An 18,827-nucleotide genomic window follows, 5' to 3' on the forward strand; every position below is an offset into this window, starting at 1 on the left:
TTGAATGAAAATACGAAAGCGCCCTCAGCGAGCAAGACCTCCAAGGGTTGATGAAAAGCCCAGAAGTTGTACCAAGATGTATGAGAAGGTTTGAAAGCAAGAGAGAAAATATAATCCATTCAAACAGGCCCTGATTCCAGCTTTTCCAACAAACCTTAACAGAGGTTTGAGGCTGGGCACCATAAAAGCAGAGATTAATAAAGTACAACCCTTCCTCCCTTCTTTCAGCAGGAGCTTACACTTGCAAGAGAGCAAAAGCCTATGCACAATGTGCTCTGTGTTCCATTAGCAATTGATACAAAGTATCCGGGGTAATAAAGAAAGCTCTGTATTGTTATTACTTGATTTCTTAAACTGTCTTGTGGGCACACAGGTATTCATTGTATTATTCTTTATACTTAGTTATGTATCTTAGGAGTTCACTTTTTTTTTACCAGCAGTAACCAAAAAAAAAAGTTCTATTGGAGACCCAGTTTGGTATCTTTCTCTCTCCCAAAAAGTCTGACAGCCAGAGCGGCTGCGTTTCCTGGAGAATCATTTCCCTCAAAGGGAAATAAACCACAGCATGCCCATCAAGTCACTCAGCAATGGATCTCAAAGCTACCCAGCAGGAAATGAGGGGCCTCTGGGACTCAACCCCAAGGCCTGTGGAGACCTAGGAAAGCCTTCCCTCAAGACCTCATCCTTCCTTATCAGAGACAGGAATTCTTTTTTTTTTTTTTTTTTTGCCTTTTATGCCCACACCCATGGTATATGGAGGTTCCAAGGCAACACCAGATCCTTAACCCACTGAGTGGGCCCAGGGATCAAACCCGCAACCTCATGAATACTAGTCAGGTTTATTACCCCTGAACCACAACGGGAAATCCAAGAACAGGAATTCTTAACATGAAGGCCCCACATTCCTAAGGGACCCATGAGAAGAATTCAGGGAGGCCTATGAATTTGGGTGGGAAAGAAATTACATCTTTTCTTTCATTTACATTTACACTTTCAATACCTCTCACTGAAAGTCAGCATTTCCTTTAATTATATATTCTAACCAACCATCATATTAGCACTACCTATGATTTTTTCACCAACAGAAATTACAGGCATTTTCATGTCACATTAGGACAGATGTCTACAAATATTATTTACATTCATCATTAATTTAAAATTAGAGTAACAGTAGTTCTCAGACCTGCTGCAGATCACCCGTGAGTGCATCCTTCCTGTCTACAGGCCCTCGTGCAAGGTAGCTGGCCAACTATGAAGCAACTCAGCCCTGTAACTGTTCAGCTGCCCAACAGCCAGTCCTCCTGTGCTCACAGGGGCAATTCGGATCTATAGTGCCCCCTTTCCTCCCCCAATCCTCAGGTCAGACCTCTCCCCACCCAGCTCTCTCTGCCTCCCCCCAGTCCCTCCTTCTAGGAAGCCCTCTCCAGCCACCTTAGCCTAGCTTTGTCCACACAGAGCTCTTTTAATCCTTAACCCACAGGATCCACCCTGCTTGGTTTTGTGCTTCATTAAGTTTGTCCATTATGTTTTATTTAATATTTTCTAAATATATATCCCCACCCCCACGCCCAGACTAGACTTCTTTGGTAGCCTTAAGTTCTTCCATGGTACGTAGCAAGGAGCAAGCACCTCACTGGACTTGTGGGTTGAACAACCAACCAAGTCAGGGTCCCTGACTCAAGTGCTTTTGCGTAGGTCCACCAGTGACCCGCTACGGAACTTCTGTGAAGCCTCTCTGGACATCAGTTTCCTCATACGTCAAAAGAAGCAGGTTGGGAGGTCTGCTGCGGCACAGTGGGTGAAGGATCTGGCATCATCACTGCAGCGGCTCGGGCCGCTGCTGTGGCGCAGATGCGATCCTTGGCCTGGAAACTTCCACATGCTGAGGGTGCGACCCCCCAAAAAAAGGTAAGTTAAACTAACTCATGTTTCCACTGCTCAACTTCTGAACAAGGCAACCACTTTTGATCTCCTCAAGATCTGAGAAAAATTATGGGGGAAACGGAAAGGCCTCCCCCAGCTCTCCCAGGCAGGGTTAGTCACTTGCTGCTCTGGGCCTCCCCAGCCTTCTGTATGTACGGATCCTACCGCTACTACGGCGCTTACCACACCCTTCTGAAAGAGTGTACAGCCTAGTGGCTGAGGTGGAGGTGGGAGAAGGCTCAGACTGCCTGGGGTCTAATTCTGGGGCTCGTCCCTGCTGTCTGTACAGCCTTGGGCAGTCACCTGACTGCCCTAAGACCATTTCCGCGCTTATAAACCAGGGGTACAACCCAGCACACAGGATGGTTCTAAGAATGAAAAGGAATAAAATGTTTGGAATCGTGCTGGCCACACGGTAAGCACGGAAAAACGCACGTTGTTACAACTGCCGACGTCCCTGGTATCAGTAGCGGCTTAGCAGGGGGGTCCCTGCGCTCCTCCCATCGCCCCCCACCCCACCCTCTGTTTCCTCCGTAGCGCTTACCACGGGGTATTGATTGGTGGCTTGTCGAGCTCCCACTAGACTGTAAACTTCATGAGGGCAGGGGACGTCGCTGTTTGCTTCATCCTTAAATTCCCAACACCAAACACAGTGCCTGGCCCAGAGGAGGCACTCAAATATTTGCTGAATAAACACCACAGGCGCTGGTGAAATCACCAGCCAGAGCCGCTGCAGTGATGATGCCAGATCCTTAACCCACTGTGCCACAGCAGACCTCCCAACCCACTTATTTTGACGTATGAGGAAACTGATGTCCACCATTCGATGCTGAAATCACCTTAAGGGTGACTGGCCAAGCTGGGGTGTGGGTGCAGAGGCTGTCCTGGCTGCTCTATGATTAGTGGGCCCCTCTGCCCATCCCCCAATACCAGCCTGGGCCAAGCCCCACCCACCTGCCCTTGGCCCCAGTCCAGCTCCGGGAGCCACCCTCAGCTAAAATTAGCATAGCCACCAAGATGGCCAGGCCATTTATAGCCCTGGAGGCAGGAGCAACCAGCTGGGTGGGCAGGCGGGACTCCGGCCTCCCACTCCACGAGGGGTTGATGAGAAGTCCGGTCGCGCTCCGCAAACCGCCAGCATGTCTATCGTCCGAGCCCCGGCTCGAGCTATGCTGAGTCCAAGCAGAGTTCCTGATGAGAGGCCCGCAAGCAGCTCTGGCAGTCACCACTCCAGACACACCTGCGACCCCTCACACACGTTCTGCGGGACACACGTGGAGTTTCTGCAGGCAGTGAGTCCAGCGTCTAAGGGAAGTTCCCAGCATCAATTCCAGGCCAGTTTCACAAGTGCAGGCTCCAGGGCAGCACAGTCAGGCACAGATCTTTCCTGAGAAAGTAACTGAGCACAGCTACATGCACAGGCATCAAAGAGCCAGCAGTGGCCTCTCCACAGCCTAATGAGAGGGTCTCCTCGCAGAGCATCTGCCTTCACTGGAGGGGCAGACCTTTAAAATAGGTATATACATGCAAGGAGAGAAAAAAATGCATATACCTCTCCAAAGAGAGAAAAATTCTCTGGACCCCCCCCCCCCCCCCCGAAGACTCTGCAGAGGAGAGAAAGCCCGCCCTTTTCTCGCATCTCTGCTGCAGAGTCACCGGGGCCTACCTAACTCGCCAGAAGGAAGCAGTGTTCTCTTGGGCTTGCCCAGTGCACCTCTAATGGGGGAGGAGGGGGGCCCTAAGAAGACGGAAGATGGAAGAGGTCTAGGACTTAAGAATCGGAAAAATGAGCACGGGATCCAGTTTCCTCACCAGCAAAAATGGTGATGGCATCACTTGCCCCTCATTCTAAAAGGACAATTTTGAGACTTTTGTAGGAAAAACAGCTGAGAGACTGTAAAACACAAACTTTAGAGAACACACAAATTGACTAAATATGTTCAATCTGATTCCAAAGGTGGCAGCTTTAAGAGTAAGTAAAACACCTGTGTTCTGAGGCTCCAGAGGGACAGGAAAGGCTACAAGAGTTCCTGGCTGCACAGGAAGCTCTTCACCAAACCCTTTAGCAGAGCCCAGTTCATGAGCCTAGGCTACCTCTTTGCAAAAATGAGTTCCTATCTGAGTCACAGGCAAAGCCCCAGACAGTCCTAAGGGGACAGTCTACCAAATAACTGCAACTGGGGCCTCCAGGTTACCCCAAACCACAGTCACTTCCAGCACCAGGCTCTCTGAGACTTCCTGGGATTCAGTATATGGTGGTGACAAACTAATTTCTGAACTGAGAGGAAGGAAAAAAAAAACAACAAAAAAAGAAGGCTAAGTAGAATAATCAACACAGCCAGGCCCCTACAACCCATGGAGGGCTATTTCCATAAGCTCGAATCAGGAGTGTTGTAAGGGATGCTGGAAGGACCTACGGAAGGCACACGAACACACACGAACAAATCTTCCTGAGAGCTAGCCAATGTCTAACTTCAAAACGTCTTCCCTTTCAGCGTGTGTCTAAAATATAGAACACATTCCCCCCCCAAAAAAACATACATGTATATATATGCACATTTTATGTCAGGCGCTCATATTACAGGGTGAAAAAGGGACATAGTATCAATTACAAACAAGGATGTCACTGGAAGAGCAGAGATGCTCCTTTAGTCTTTTTCAAAGTTTGACCTACATCTGCCTACCAGTCCTCCCCTTCCAAGCATTGAGCTGGGTGTCAGGGGCCAAGGAGACACTGTTTGGAGAAACAGGATTCACAGGCAAGAAGGGCCCATCTTCAAAGCAGCAGCCGAGGTATCATGCTGGTACATTGGGCAATGCTGGGCTCACTTGGAAGCCAGCACCTGGGGTACCTGCAATCATATCCAGCCCAGTCAAGGAATTTAAAAGGGGGTTTCCTAAGAAAGGGTCTATGGCCAAAGCCAGCCTCTGCATCCGTCCACAAAACTTCCTAGCCACCACGACCTACACTTCCTTTTCCTCCCTGTTATCAACAGATACTGACTCCAGCTCGCCCACCCACAGAAAAGAACCCAGCTATAAACTCTCCTCACTCTGAGTTCACTGCTTCTGGCAAATCCCAGTGACAGGGTGAGAGACATGGGAATACGAAACTGAATTCCTTCTCAGCCTTATGTACAACAAGTCAGTTTTATTTTTTTTTTCAAATGGTTTTTATTTTTTCCATGATAGCTGGTTTACAGTGTTCTGTCAACTTTCTACTGAACAGCAAAGTGACCCAGTCACACACACACATATACGACAACTGGATTTTAAACGTGCTCTGCTCTCCTGCCACAGCACTCCAGGGCTCCTGTTGTTTGACAAGGCTCCCCCGGTGCACAGGGAAAACCAGGACAGATCGAAAATACCGTAGAATTCCTACCCTCATCAGTCAGAAGAGAGAGAATAAGCCAACAAGTGGTCCCAGGAATTTTATCACGCCCGTTTCAGGAAAAGGCCATTGAACTCCACGGCCGTAAGTCAGAATCCATCTAAGGAACGAGCTGCTTTGCTATTTCAAAGGGGCACAGCTAGGAGACAGCAGATCACCTAGGGGAAGGGACGGACTTGGCTTCCCACACTTATTGGAATAGCCCGGCACACCTCAACACTACGTTATGGAGTAACAGAGCTGGCCCGGTCCTGGCTCTCCCTGACCAACCCAAGCAGCCTCAACCTTCCTGTGCTGCCAAGTGCTGAAACTGGCCAAGAGCAACAGCCTTATCATCCGCGCGGGCCACCCTCGCAGTCAAGTCGTCCTGAGAAGGGGTCTTGGCCTGCTGACCTGCAAGGCCAAGCTACCCCAAAGGCAGACCTCCTTTCACTGCCAACAAAGGACACCTTGAGGAGGGATGAGTGAAGTTGTCGGAGAAACAGAGAGACAGTAGTCACGGCTCCTGAACAGAAAGAACTCCTTGGACTACCAAGAACAGCCAGTGCCGTGTGTGGGGCCTCCATCCACTGCACATGCAGAGACCCAGGGTTCAACTTCCCCACTTGGGCAACTCAGTTCTTGCCCGTGGCAAGGCCTTACCTGCTGCAGTGGACTCCTCAGAACCGGCCCCTGAGCCAGTTCCGGTCGCCTTCTCGCTGTGGCTTTGGCTGAGGCTCTGGCCGTGATGCAGGAGGAGCCCCCAGAGGAGCCACAGGGCGAGACGGGCGCACACATCCATGACTCCCGGTCTCAGTCACCATGCGCCGGCTCTGGCCACCTCGGGATCCCAGAGGCAAAGCCGGGAGCCCCGGAGTGCAGCCGACGGTCCTGGAACCCCAGGCAAGATGCCCTCGAGGTGCCGCAGCTGTCCAGCCACTCGCGAGTTGGCCTCCTCTGGCAGCCAAAGGTCAAGTGCTCCAAGTTTGGGCGCAGGAGGAGGGCCGGCGCCTCTGGTCCAATAGTGGGTCCGCCGGAGCTGCGACGGCCTGAGCGCCCTGTCGGCTCGGGCCGCTTCCGGAGAGTTTGGGCTGGGTGGCCGCGGAGCGGCTGTCAGCTCCGCAGCGGGCTACACCCCTGCGAGACGGGGCGGGCGGACAGGACGACCTGCGGGCACCGGGGTGGGGGAGGGAGACAAGAGAGGGAGAGAGGGGGGCACCTGGCCGCGCCCCGCCGAGCAGCAGCGAGCAGCACAGGTTCGAGGAGGGCGTGCGACTCCCAGGCCCCCGCGGGTGGCTCGGGGATCCCAGGCCTCCTAGGCCGAGGTCAGCGCCCCCGCCCAGTCCCGTGCCCAGGCGCCCGGCAGTGCCCAGGTTCAGCAGGCGGACGCGCACGGGCCAGGCCCGGGACAGAGGGTCGGGAGCGGGCGGGCGGGCGGCGCGGGGCGGGCCCGGGGCGGGCGGGGGCGTGCTCTCCGGCAGGCCCGCCCCGCGCCGCCCGGCCCCCAGCGAAGCTCGGGCCCGCCCCAGCGCCGGGCTTCTCCCGGAATAACCTGGGCAAGGCAGCAGCCCGGCGCCCCCGGACCCCTGCGGGCGCTCCCTGCCGCTGGCCCGCGCGGGTCTCGGCCAGGACCCCTCTCCCCCGCCAAGGCTCGGGTCCCGGCCTCCCCGTCCCCCGCGAGCGTCTCCCCCGCGCCAACCGCCCGCGGAGGGACCGGCGGGCCCCCGGCACGCAGTCGCTCAGGTAACCCAGGCCCGCGGCGGCAGCTGCGAGGATGACAGTAGCAGCCCGGCCCGGATCTCTGGCTCCACTCGCCTCAGCTCTAGAGCCAGGCTGGACAGAAGCCCTCAGCACCACTACTGCCGCCCGGGGCTGCGGCGGCGACAACCGCCGGGCCTGCTGCGGCCGGGGGCGCGCTCCCAGCCCCCCACTCCGGACAGGCAACCGAAGCTCCGCCCTCCCGCCGCGCCTCTCAGCCAATCGGCTTCCTCCTCTCTGCAGCTTAGGAACCCGCGCGCTTCGTCACCCCGTGCGCAGCGGCCCCTGGCGGGCAGATCTGGGTGCTGCAGTCGGGACCCGGGCTCCTTGGGTGGCCCTGCCCCTTTGCGGAGGGTTGGGGAGTGGAGCGAGGACCCGCCCTGCCGGAGGCCCATTAGGGCCTGTTGGTGTTTTAAGAGGAAATGATGCCAGAAAACAAACTGAAGCGTCCAAGCCACTGTAGGTAAAACTGCCCTACCCCTCCCCTAAGTCTCAGCTCAAGGGCCCCCATCTGCCTTCCTGACCGCCCGCCACACACTCATTTAAGCTAAAACGGATGCCCTCCCTCAACTCTCACAGCGCGTTTTCCCACCTGCCCCCTCAGGTCCCCTCCCCTCCGAGATTTTCGCGGGTAGGGCCTGTGGCTGGTTGCTCCCTGCATCTTACTCTCCCAGCCCTCTGTGGCTTAGGGGCGTTAGCGACCTGCCCCCACAAAGAGGGAGCCGCCCTGGGCCGCCTTCAACAGAGCCTGCACTTCCTGTTCTCATCTCAAGTATGCTGTCAGCAGATCTTTACTGAAACCTGCTCCGTGCCCTACCCTGTCCTTGGCATCGGAGGCAGGAGAAGGGATTAGGCCTGGTCCCTCCTCTGACACTGCTAAGCCAGCTACCTGTCCTGAGCAAGGCTTCTGGAGACCGGCAACATGGATTTGCCCAACAGCTGCCCGGCTTAAGGGTTAGGCTGTTGATATAAAAATACACATCTGACGTCACCTACTACCACTCACCCCACTCTTATTAAACTCCAGTCACCCTGGCCCTCTTTAAGTTCCTCAAACCCACGGAACCTCAGCTGCCCCCCCGCCCCCAGGGCATTGCGTCTGCATGAAATACTCTCCTCTGCCCCGGTGCCACCACCTCTTCATACAGCTGACCTCTCCTTCCAGATACACTTCCAGATCTTCTCAGAAACTGCTGCTCTGACCCCCCCCACACACACACCTCTGGTGCAGAATCAGACCGTACACACGTCTGCCTTCTCCATCAGATTGTGGCTTTTCAGAGATCAGAGGCTGGGCCTTACTCATGTCTAGGAAACAACCATCCAGTCATGGGCCCTATACATAGTTAGGGTTCAGTAAAAGCTGGTTGACAGAAGTTAATTCCTCTGATCACTCTTCTCAAGTAACAGCAGTGTGCTGAGAAGCTGGCCCTAACAGAAGATAAGCCCCTGATCTAGGTTCTCCTAGACCTACACTCTGAGCCAGGAGTCTTAAGCTCAAACAGCAAAACGGGGAAATAGCCAATATTACCGAGAGAAGTAGGTGGAAGTAATAGGGAGTGGTGGGGACAGTGGCACACTGGTGAGTAGGCAGGAAGGTGGACTCAGTATCGTTGGATCACTTTTAGGAGAAGATGAAAATCTGAACTTTTAAATGATATAGCCCTTTGGGAGTTCCCATCATGGCTCAGGCGTAACAAACCCGACTAACATCCGTGAGGATGCAGGTTTGATCCCTGGCCTTGCTCAGTGGGTTAAGGATCTGGCATTGCCATGAGCCGTGGTGTAGGTCACAGACATGGCTCGGATCCTGCGTTGCTGTGGCTGTGGTGTAGGCCGGCGGCTACAGCTCTGATTAGACCCCTAGCCTGAGAACCTCCATATGCCGCAGGTGCAGCCCTAAAAAGACAAAAAATTAAATATAAAAAAAATTAATGACATAGCCCTTTAAAGGTATAAAACCGTATATATGCCACATAAAACACATTTGCAGCCTACATTGATCACTCAGACTACTAGTTTATCCTTTCTGCCTAAGCCAGTCCACCTGCTGGTGCACTCATTTGTCTGAGAGAACACACAAGACAAAAGGAAAGGAAAGCATGCTTAAAACAACCTCCTTTCAGCTCCAGTGCATCATTTCTCTTCTTCGCCCCCCATGCTATTTCTTTGGGAGTATGGGTGCAAAACACATTTGGTACAAAAGAGCCTGGGTCTTGGAGGCAGGAAGCAAGGGTATGTTACCAATTCACACCAAGGCCTTGAATCTCTCAGAGCCTGTTGCATTTCCTGTGAGGCTAAAATGGTGTCTGGGAACTAAAAATAGAATTACCATATGCTGTAGCAATTTCACTTCTGGGCACCTGCTCCCTAAAATTGAAAGCAGGTTCTCAACGAGATATTTGTAGACCCATGTACATAGCACCATTCACAACTGCAAAAGGTGGAAGCAACCCAAGTGTCTGTGGATGGATGGATGCCTGGATAAACGAAATGTGGCACATATACATGCAGTAGAATATTATTCAGCCTTAAAAAGGAAGAAAACTTCCATAGGCTACAATACGAATGAACCTTAAGGACATTATGCTAAGTGAAATAAGCTGGTCACAATAGGACAACTACTATGATTCCACTTTTATAAGGTTCCTAGAGTAGGGACGCTCACAGAGACAGAGCGTAGGACAGCGGTCGTCAGGGCCTGGGGCCGGGAGGATAGGGGATTGTTGTGTAATGAATATTGTTTCCCCTTTGCAAGATGAAAAGAGTTCTGGAGATTGGTGGCCAAAAAAATAATGTCAATACAAAGTTCTCTTGTAGCGCAGCAGGTTAAGGATCCAGTGTTGTCACTGCTGTGGCTCGGGTTTGATCCCCGGCCCCCGAGAACTTCCTCATGCCACAAGTGTGAGAGGAGAAAAAAAAAAAATGTGAGTGTACGGAACACACTTAAAAAATGTAAACTTTGGAGTTTCCGTCACGGCGCATCAGAAGTGAATCCGACTAGGAACCATGAGGTTGCGGGTTCGATCCCCGGCCTCGCTCAGTGGGTTGAGGATCTGGCGTTGCCATGAGCTGTGGTGTAGGTCGCAGACACAGCTCGGATCCCAAGTTGCTGTGGCTCTGGCATAGGCTGGCAGCTGTAGCTCTGATTCAACCCCAGCCTGGGAACCTCCATGTGCCGCAGGTACAGCCCTAAAAAGCCAAAAAAAAAAAAGTACATTTTATGTTATGTGTATTTTACCACACTTAAAAATACAAATAAATGGTGTCTGGGAGCCAAAGCTATGGTCTGGACAATAGAAGACACATTCTGGTCTCTTCTCTGACTCCAAGATTGTGGTGTCACCTCAGAAAAGCCGGTTCCGGAGTTCACATGATGGTGCAGTGGTAACAAACCCGACTAGTATCGCCAAGGATGTAGGTCGATCCCCGGCTTTGCTCAGTGGGTTAAAGATCCGGCGTTGCCGTGAGCTGTGGTGTAGGTCACAGATGCGGCTCAGATCCCACGTTGCTGTGGCTGTGGTGTAGGTCGGCAGCTACAGCTCCAACTTAACCCCTAGCCTGGGAACCTTCATATGCCTCGGGTGCAGCCCGAAAAAGACAGAAAAAGAAGAAGAAAAGAAAAGCCATTTCCCCTCTGGACCCAGTCTTCCCCGCTGCAGAATGGGTAGGCACCAGAGCATTGATCTAGCTCAGCTTTAACACTCTATAAGATAGGAAAATCCTTAGACCTCATGGATCTTCCTAGATCAGAAGCTGTGCCTCACCCCGGTAAATCCTGGGTTGGGTCCTTGTCTAAACGCAGCCTCAGCAAGAACCCCTCACAACACCGTGAGTCCCAGGAGAAAACAGAGAGCTTTTTTTCATCTCTGTATCTCTTTCAAACCAATACACCAAGCCTTTACCATGCGCCTTGCATCACACTTAGGGCCTCGCTCTTAATAGATATTCTGCAGATGTTGGTTAAATTAAATTGGATCAAAAATTCGTATGCCTCTATTCCACTATTTGCCAGCGCTTTCACATCTATTATCTCCTCTCTCGCTCTCCAGAGCTCTGCTAAGTCAGAGACTCTACTAATTTTACAGATGAGGAAACTGAGTCTGAGGAGATGAAGTGACAACCACAGCAAGCTGTCTTTCTCCTTTGGGATTTCTTCCTCATCCTTCAAGTCTCAGTTCAAGTGAAATAAATCCAGCCAGGTCTTGACACGTGATGACAGCACAGCGTGAACCAAAAGTTACAATTGGTTTAAAAATAAATACATAAATGAAAGACCAGCTCAAAAGTCACCTGTTCCTTCCTTTGGCATCTTCCCTGACTTACTCTTTCTCCCGGGTCTTCTGCTACACCTTGGACTACTTATATAACTGGGTTGTGATGATCTAATAAGTATTTCTCTTCCCCATTAGCCTGTGAGCTCATCAAGGACTTCATTTCATTCATCTTTGTATTTTCCTGGGCTAGGACTTTACCCAGTACAGAGCTGGTACTCAATAAAAGTGAATGAGCAGTTTCCTTCGTGGCACAGCGGAAATGAATCCGACTAGGAACCATGAGGTGGCAGGTTTGATCCCTGGCCTCGATCAGTGGGTTAGGGATCCAGAGTTGCCATGAGCTGTGGTGTAGATTGCAGATGTGCTTCGGCTCTGATGTTGCTGTGGCTGTGGTGTAGGCCAGAAGCTGCAGCTCCGATTGGACCCTTAGCCTGGGAACCTCCATGTGCCACAGGTGAGGCCCTAAAAAGCAAAAAAAAAAAAAAAAAGAATGAGTGAATGTTAGGCACTCTGTAGAGTAGCCTAGCCATCCATCCTCTACACCACACAGTTCGGGACTGCCAATAGCTTTCCTTCGGAAAGTGAGAGACTCTTGGGTAGAATTGTAGGGAAGAGTGGGAAATCTGCTCCGAAAAGTTGAGGCTGTGTTACTAGTGGTGCTCCCTGGTGTCCAAAAATGGCAAATACAGCTATCGCTAAGAATAAGGTCCGGCTGGGCAGGGAATGAGGAGCGAAATCTTGGTTTCTACCGATTCTCCCCAGGCTAGTGTCACAAAGAGAATCAGCTCCCTTCCCAGAATCAGTTCTGGAATCTTACTGCCAATGTTCATTCATTCATTTCCCATCCACTTTAGCCCCAGTTTGTAACAACCCAGTTCCTATCCTCCAAGAGCTTGGTTCTTAGGAGAAATATATAGATGAACAGTATTTAGTACTTGGTAATGTCTTGAGAAGAACTGGTGGAGGGGCAGGTGAGGGAACACAGAGGAGGGGCAAGTACCTGCCTAGAGCAGTCAGAGAAGTGGTGCACGTGGACATGGACGGACAGGGGATGGAGGAGGGGCTCTGGAATTAGGCTCCCTGGATTCGCTTCCTGGCTCTGCTGCGTGACTCTGGGTAAGCGGAGATGCTCCTTAAATGCATTAGAGTTGACGAGAGAGGAATTTCCCAGAGGAGAGCAAGCCAGATGACCTGGCGTCCACTCAGTTCAGAGAACCCCAAAGATGCAGAGGTGGGGAGTTCCCTTCGTGGCTCAGCAGTTAACGAACCCCCCTAGGATCCATGGGGACGCAGGTTCGGTCCCTGGCCTCGCTCAGTGGGTTAAGGATCCAGCGTTGCTGTGAGCTGTGGTATAGGGTGCAGATGCAGCTCGGATCCCGTGCCACTGTGGCTGTGGCGTAGGCAGGCAGCTGTAGCTCCAATTCAACCCCGGGTCTGGGAACTTCCATATGCCACAGATGCAGCCCTAAAAAGCAAAAGAAGCAGCAGCAGCAGCAGCAGCAAATGTGTCCTGGAGGCCAACAGGACACATATTGTTTGTGGGACTGGGAGGAGGGGGCCCTCCTGAGGGACTGGGCAGGTGCTTGGTCCTCCGCCCCCCCCCGCCCCCTCCCCCGCCCCCACCACGCCCCAATCCCGTTATTTCCTCAGAGGGAATCAGGAATAATGGATCCAAAGATGAAAACTCCAGAACTTTGTCACTTCCCCTGCTCACTCTTTCTGCTGTCTCCTATATTGCCCATCACCTTCCCAGGTTACAAAATGGTCCATCGGGCTTGTGGCTGAGGGTGGCTACAAAGGCAATAGTGAGGGGGAGACTCCTACTTCTACTCAGGCAAGCTGAGCGAGGGGACCCTGGGGACTCAAGGGGAGACCCGAGAAGGCTGAGTCAGAGACAAAGGAGAACTCAGATTTAGGGTTAGCTCCAAGAGGCTGGGGCTGGGACCGAGCAGAAGCCCCTGTGGCCCACTGGTGAGCCATGGGAGCTGGAGCTCAGCGAGGATGAGGCTGGGAGGACCCACCTGGAAAACACCAGGGCAGGGGTGAGATCCGTTCAGGGCCTTTCTCCGCCTCTCTGTCCCCATCCTGCTCTTTGAGATGAACTGAGTCAGCTGTAGCATTTCGACCTTGGGAAAGAGGGAGGAATTGTCAGGGTGAAAAACCTGAAAACAACCCGAGTGTTTGGCGACGTTAACTAATGTTTATGTGCTGTGCCCTGGCAATCTTCTAGACTCTTGGCTTGCTTACCTCACTTAATGCTCACGATCCCACAAAGCACATGGTACTGTCATTCCAATTTTAAAATGACACTAAATGCCTCTGTTACATGCTCTTAGAGCGCTCTGTACTTTTGTATGACAACCTGTTTGAGATTTATCTCCCTTGCTAGTCACGTCAGGATAGGGGCTTGTGTTTGTTTTCACTGCTGCATCACCGGCCTATGACACTCCACCTGGTCCAGAGGTTTTCAATAAATACGTGTTCAAGGAATAAATAAGAAAGTTCATGTGACCTGTCAAAGGTTCCCAGTGTAAGCTGTACAACCAGGTTTGAATCCTGGACCGCCTGGCTCTAGAACTCACCTCCGGTCTCTCTCTTCTACCCCCACTGAGTGTGTTCACACGTTGTCTCATGTCTAAACGTCCTTTCTCAGCGACCTTTTGTCTCCGCTGCTTACGTACACCACCTGCCAAGATCCCACCGATTCAAGGATAGTAAATGAACGAGTAGGAAGAAGAAACAGCCCATCAGGGTTATGCCTTCTTCCTACCCGCTGCAGCTCAGCATCTTCCCCCTCCAAGAAGCCTTTGCAGACAGCCCCACCTCTCTGCCTCTCTCCCTCGCCTCTGGCCTGATTGGTCTTTCCTATATCTGTGCCATGAAAGTGGCTCCAGGTCACCTGACCTCTGATAATCGTACACATATTCGGGATCTCTGAAGGCAGTTCAGTTCCACAGATGTATACTGAAGGCAAACGTGTGGTCAGGCCTGCCTGTGCCAGGCCCAGCGGGGGACACAGAGGTGAATCAGACCAGCCTCAAAGGACTGATACTCAGTGGCAGAGACAGACATGAGGCACAGATACGATTAACTGGAGCACAAAGCGAGATGACCTAACTGGTATTAAAAACTATGAGCAATATGCTACATGCATGAACCGTAATTACTTAATGATTATTCTGAAGAGTGTGTCATAGACGGTCAGAGCTCAAAGGTTTCAGCTGGCTCAAGCTCTTGTTTTTCCGTGGAGTCTGAGACCCAGAGGAGGGCGAGGCCTCTTCTAAAGTCTCATGGGCCAGTCTGGCTGAACCAAGACGAGGCTTCAGGTGTTCAGAAGCCCAGCCCTTTCCTCCTCTGCTGGTAGCGTCACATGCAGCAGTCCCATCCCCATCAGACCATGACCTTCTCAAGGCCAAGTCAGTTTCTCCCACCTAAGCAAGCTGAACCAGGACCAGACATACCCGAGACCAAGGGCTCGGGAAATACGGCCTGACCCCAGACTGCCAATGCAGCCTTTTGGTCTACTGCACCCATTTTTACCACTATGCTTCTAAAACTGATTTCCAGGGGTTCCCATTGTGGCGCAGCGGAAATGAATCCAACTAGGAACCATGAAGTTGCAGGTTCAATCCCTGGCCTCACTCAGTGGGTCAAGGACCTGGTATTGCCATGAGCTGTGGTGTAGGCCGTAGATGTGGCTCAGATCTGGTGTTGCTGTGGCTGTGGTGTAGGCCAGCAACTACAGCTCCGATTAGACCCCTAGCCTGGGAACCTCCATATGCTGCAAGTGCGGCCCTCAAAAAGACAAAAGACAAAAATAAATAAATAAATATATAAATATATAAACTAAAATAAAACCAACTTTTCAAATATGGTTGCAGATAACGTTAAAAAAAAATGAGCCCTTTATCTAGAACACTAGTATATAAATCAAATAAAAGCAAATCAACTCCACGTGAAGGGAAGAAAGGCCAAAGCCCTACTCTATTCCGCTGTCTAGTTCTGGGGTAGGAAACCTAAGAACACAGTTCAAAAATCTTTGTTCTAGAACTCAGTAGTGTCTTCGTTTGTTTTGTTGGCCACGTCTGTGGCATGTGGAAGTTCCTGGTCGGGGGAGGCAACCCACACCACAGCAGTGACAAAACTGGATCCTTAACCCTCTGAGCCACAAGGGAACTCCTCGCCCACAATTTTTAATGGCTTCACAGAAGCCATTTTAGTATACGATCCTCCACTGAACCCTGTCTTTAATGGAAACTCGCAATCCTTTCTTCGTCATCAGATGCCAAGTATGGAGGGATCCTATTTCCCCACATCTTTCCTGGCTTCCTCTCCTCCACAGAGAGGAGTAGGTCCCAAGTGCTATGCAGAGGGAGGAAAGAGGCTCAGACTCTGGAAGATCAGGGGAAGCTTGTGCAGAAGGATCATGGGGAGTGCATTCATCTACTCAGTTTTACCAGCCGGAATCTGAGGGAGGAGGCTTTAACATCTCTGGCTCGTACCATATCCACTAACTGCATGTACCACTGAGATTCTGAACTCGGTCTAGCCAAATGCAGCCTTTTGGTCTACTGCACCCATTTTTAGGATACAAACTCAGATGTATCCTAAGTGTAAAACATACACCAGGAGTTCCCATCGTGGCGCAGTGGTTAACGAATCCGACTAGGAACCATGAGGTTGTGGGTTCCATCCCTGCCCTTGCTCAGTGGATTAACGAACCGGCTTTGCCGTGAGCTGTGGTGTAGATCACAGACACGGCTCGGATCCTGCGTTGCTGTGGCTCTGGCGTAGGCTGGCGGCTACAGCTCTGATTCGACCCCTAGCCTGGGAACCTCCATGTGCCATGAGAGCAGAGCGGCCCAAGAAATGGCAAAAAGACAAAAACAAACAAACAAACAAACAAGCAAACAAACAAAAAAAACCATACACCAGATTTCAAAGACTTAGTACAAAAAGAATGTATAATATCATGGCATTCCCACTGCAGTGCAGTGAGTTAAGAATCCAACTGCAGAGGCTCAAGGGTTTGATCTTTGGCCAACACAGTGAGTTAAAGGATATGGTGTTATTGCAGCTGGGCACTGGATTCAATCACTGGCTTGGGAATTTCTGAATGCCACGGGTGTGACTAGAAAGAAAGAAAGAGAAGGAATGGAAGAAAGAAAGAGAAAGTGTTCCTATTGTGGCTCAGTGGGTTAAGAATCTGACATTGAACCTGTGTCCTTGAAGATACAGGTTCAATCCCTACCCTCGCTCAGCAGGTTAAGGATCCGGCATTGTCGTCATGCAGCCTAGGTCACAGGAGCAGCTTGGATCTGGTGTTGCTGTGGCTGTGGCATAGGCCTCAGCTGAAGCTCCAATTAGACCTCTAGCCTGAGAACTTCCATATGCCACAGAAGCTGCCATTAAAAAAAAAGAAGAAGAAAAAGAAAAAAAAGAAAGGCGTTCCCGTCGTGGCGCAGCAGTTAACGAATCCGACTAGGAACCACGAGGTTGTGGGTTCGATCCCTGGCCTTGCTCAGCGGGTTAAGGATCCGGCGTTGCCGTGAGCTGTGGTGTAGGTTGAAGAGGCGGCTCGGATCTCCATGGCTGTGGCTGTGGCTGTGGTGTAGGCCGGCAGCGGTAGCTCCGATTGGACCCCTAGGCTAGGAACCGCCATACGCCGCAGGTGTGGCCCTAAAAAGACGAAAGAAAAAAAGAATGTAAAATATTCTATTTGTTTTCATAATCAATAATTTTATATTAATCATATGTTGAATGATAATATTTTGGATATGTTAGGCTATGTAAAAGAGACTATGAAAATTATTTTTACCTGCTTTTTACTTTTTAAAAAATGTCATCACTAGGAGTTCCCGTTGTGGCGCAGTGGTTAACGAATCCGACTAGGAACCATGAGGTTGCGGGTTCGGTCCCTGCCCTTGCTCAGTGGGTTAACGATCCGGCGTTGCCGTGAGCTGTGGTGTAGGTTGCAGACGCGGCTCGGATCCCGCGTTGCCTTGGTTCTGGCGTAGGCTGGCAGCTATAGCTCCGGTTCGACCCCTAGCCTGGGAACCTCCATATGCCGCGGGAGCGGCCCAAGAAATGACAAAAAAAAAAAAAAAGTCATCACTAGAAAATTTTGAGTTACATATGTGATTCACATTATATTTCCACTGGACAGCTCTGGAAAAGACTATAAAGTGCGTGGCAGAGGCGTGTGTGTGTGTGTGTGGTTGGAGGCAGTCAGGTATGGAGGAGTCTATTAGGGCCAGATCGTAACTGAGTGGATTTGGCCTGGCAGCCAAGACAGGAAAGACATCAGGCCGAGGGACGAGAATGAGCAGACCCGAAGCTGGAGGCAGGCACACGGTGTTTAGGGAAGTCATTCTTCCAGTAGCATGATTTCTAAAAAAGACGAAAAGAAGCATTTGTTGAGTGTTTGAGTCAGGCATTGGCAGCAGGTCTTTCGCATCCATTCTCGTGTTTTCACAACTACCAGAGGAAAGGGAGGCTATTCCATTTTGCCAAAGACAGCACCGAAGCTCAGAGAGACTCAACTATTTAGTCTTGGAGTTGTTCTTCCTCTTTATCCGGAAAGCCTCTTGGGGACAGGGAGCCATTCGTAAACGCCTCTGCTTTCCTTCACAGCGCTTAGCACGCAGCTCTCCACGTGGTAGGTGCTCAGAAAGTTTGGGTCCCACCAAGAATATCTTTGTCAGAGCTCCACGCGCAAAGCCGGGGCGCGGATGCACCAGAGGGCGCCCACGAGTCCACCCACCCGCCTGAACCCAGGGCCCCGGCAGGATTCAGGACTGGGTGCGGTCCCTGAGTCCCAAGCAGTTGCGCGCCCCGGCGAGGAAAGGGGCCGAAGGGAGCCCCACGACTTGGCTCCGCCCCGCCCCCCTCCCCAGAGCCCAGGCGCGCGGAGCCGCTGGGTGCGGAACGACGACACGACATCCTGTTTTGGGGGCCCGCGGCTCCGCCTGCGCCTCTGCTGATCTTGTCTTTCCCCGGGTGCTGACGCTAGCTCCACTTCCCCCAGTCTCCGCACCCTTCCCAGGGGTCTGGGGCCTTCCCGCTGCTGAATCACCGCCACCCTGCGCTCCCCCGGGACTTGGGGCAGGGGTGGGGACTGTCCCAGACGGACCCATTCTGGCCAACCCCCAGCCCAGGCCATCACTCGATCCCTGGGCTTGACGGAAGGCACCAGGCCTCGAGGCGCCGTTTCTCAGCATCTTCCCGCGGGGATGGGTGGGGGCGAGATACGGGGAGGGGTACAACAGCCGAGCGCCTAGGCCAGGGCCTCTGCTGGGGCGGGGATGACAAGAAGGAGACTGGGAGGACTGCCCTTCCGAGGCCCGACCTTCAGTGCCTCAGAGGCAGAGGGCTGGGGTCGGGGGGGGGGGGCCCGCACCCCGCCGGGGGGCCGCCGAGGGTGGGGGGACCGACCCGCCGACTTCCTCGTCGGGCCCCGCCCCGGCCCGCCCCGCCCCCGCGCCCCGCCCCGCCCC

At 52.2% G+C, this 18,827-nt stretch overlaps 1 protein-coding gene across 6 annotated transcripts in view; it reads right to left on the bottom strand.

Annotated features, from left to right (window-relative positions):
• STIM1 (stromal interaction molecule 1) overlaps positions 1 to 6,726 on the bottom strand; it is a 203,074-nt gene extending 196,348 nt beyond the window's left edge. For 2 of the 6 annotated variants that reach the window (XM_047753979.1, XM_047753985.1), the window contains exon 1: positions 5,960 to 6,725. In XM_047753979.1, the coding sequence (XP_047609935.1) occupies positions 5,960 to 6,098 (139 nt within the window). In that variant the 5' untranslated portion in view covers positions 6,099 to 6,725. Of the gene's footprint in view, positions 1 to 5,959 lie in introns of all 6 variants that reach the window. The other 4 variants (XM_047753987.1, XM_047753981.1, XM_047753982.1 and 1 more) reach the window with 4 other exon arrangements.
• Between the last annotated feature and the right edge of the window lie 12,101 nt (positions 6,727 to 18,827).

This window comes from Phacochoerus africanus, chromosome 11 (assembly GCF_016906955.1).
Source record: "Phacochoerus africanus isolate WHEZ1 chromosome 11, ROS_Pafr_v1, whole genome shotgun sequence".
Taxonomy (NCBI): Eukaryota; Metazoa; Chordata; class Mammalia; order Artiodactyla; family Suidae; genus Phacochoerus; species Phacochoerus africanus.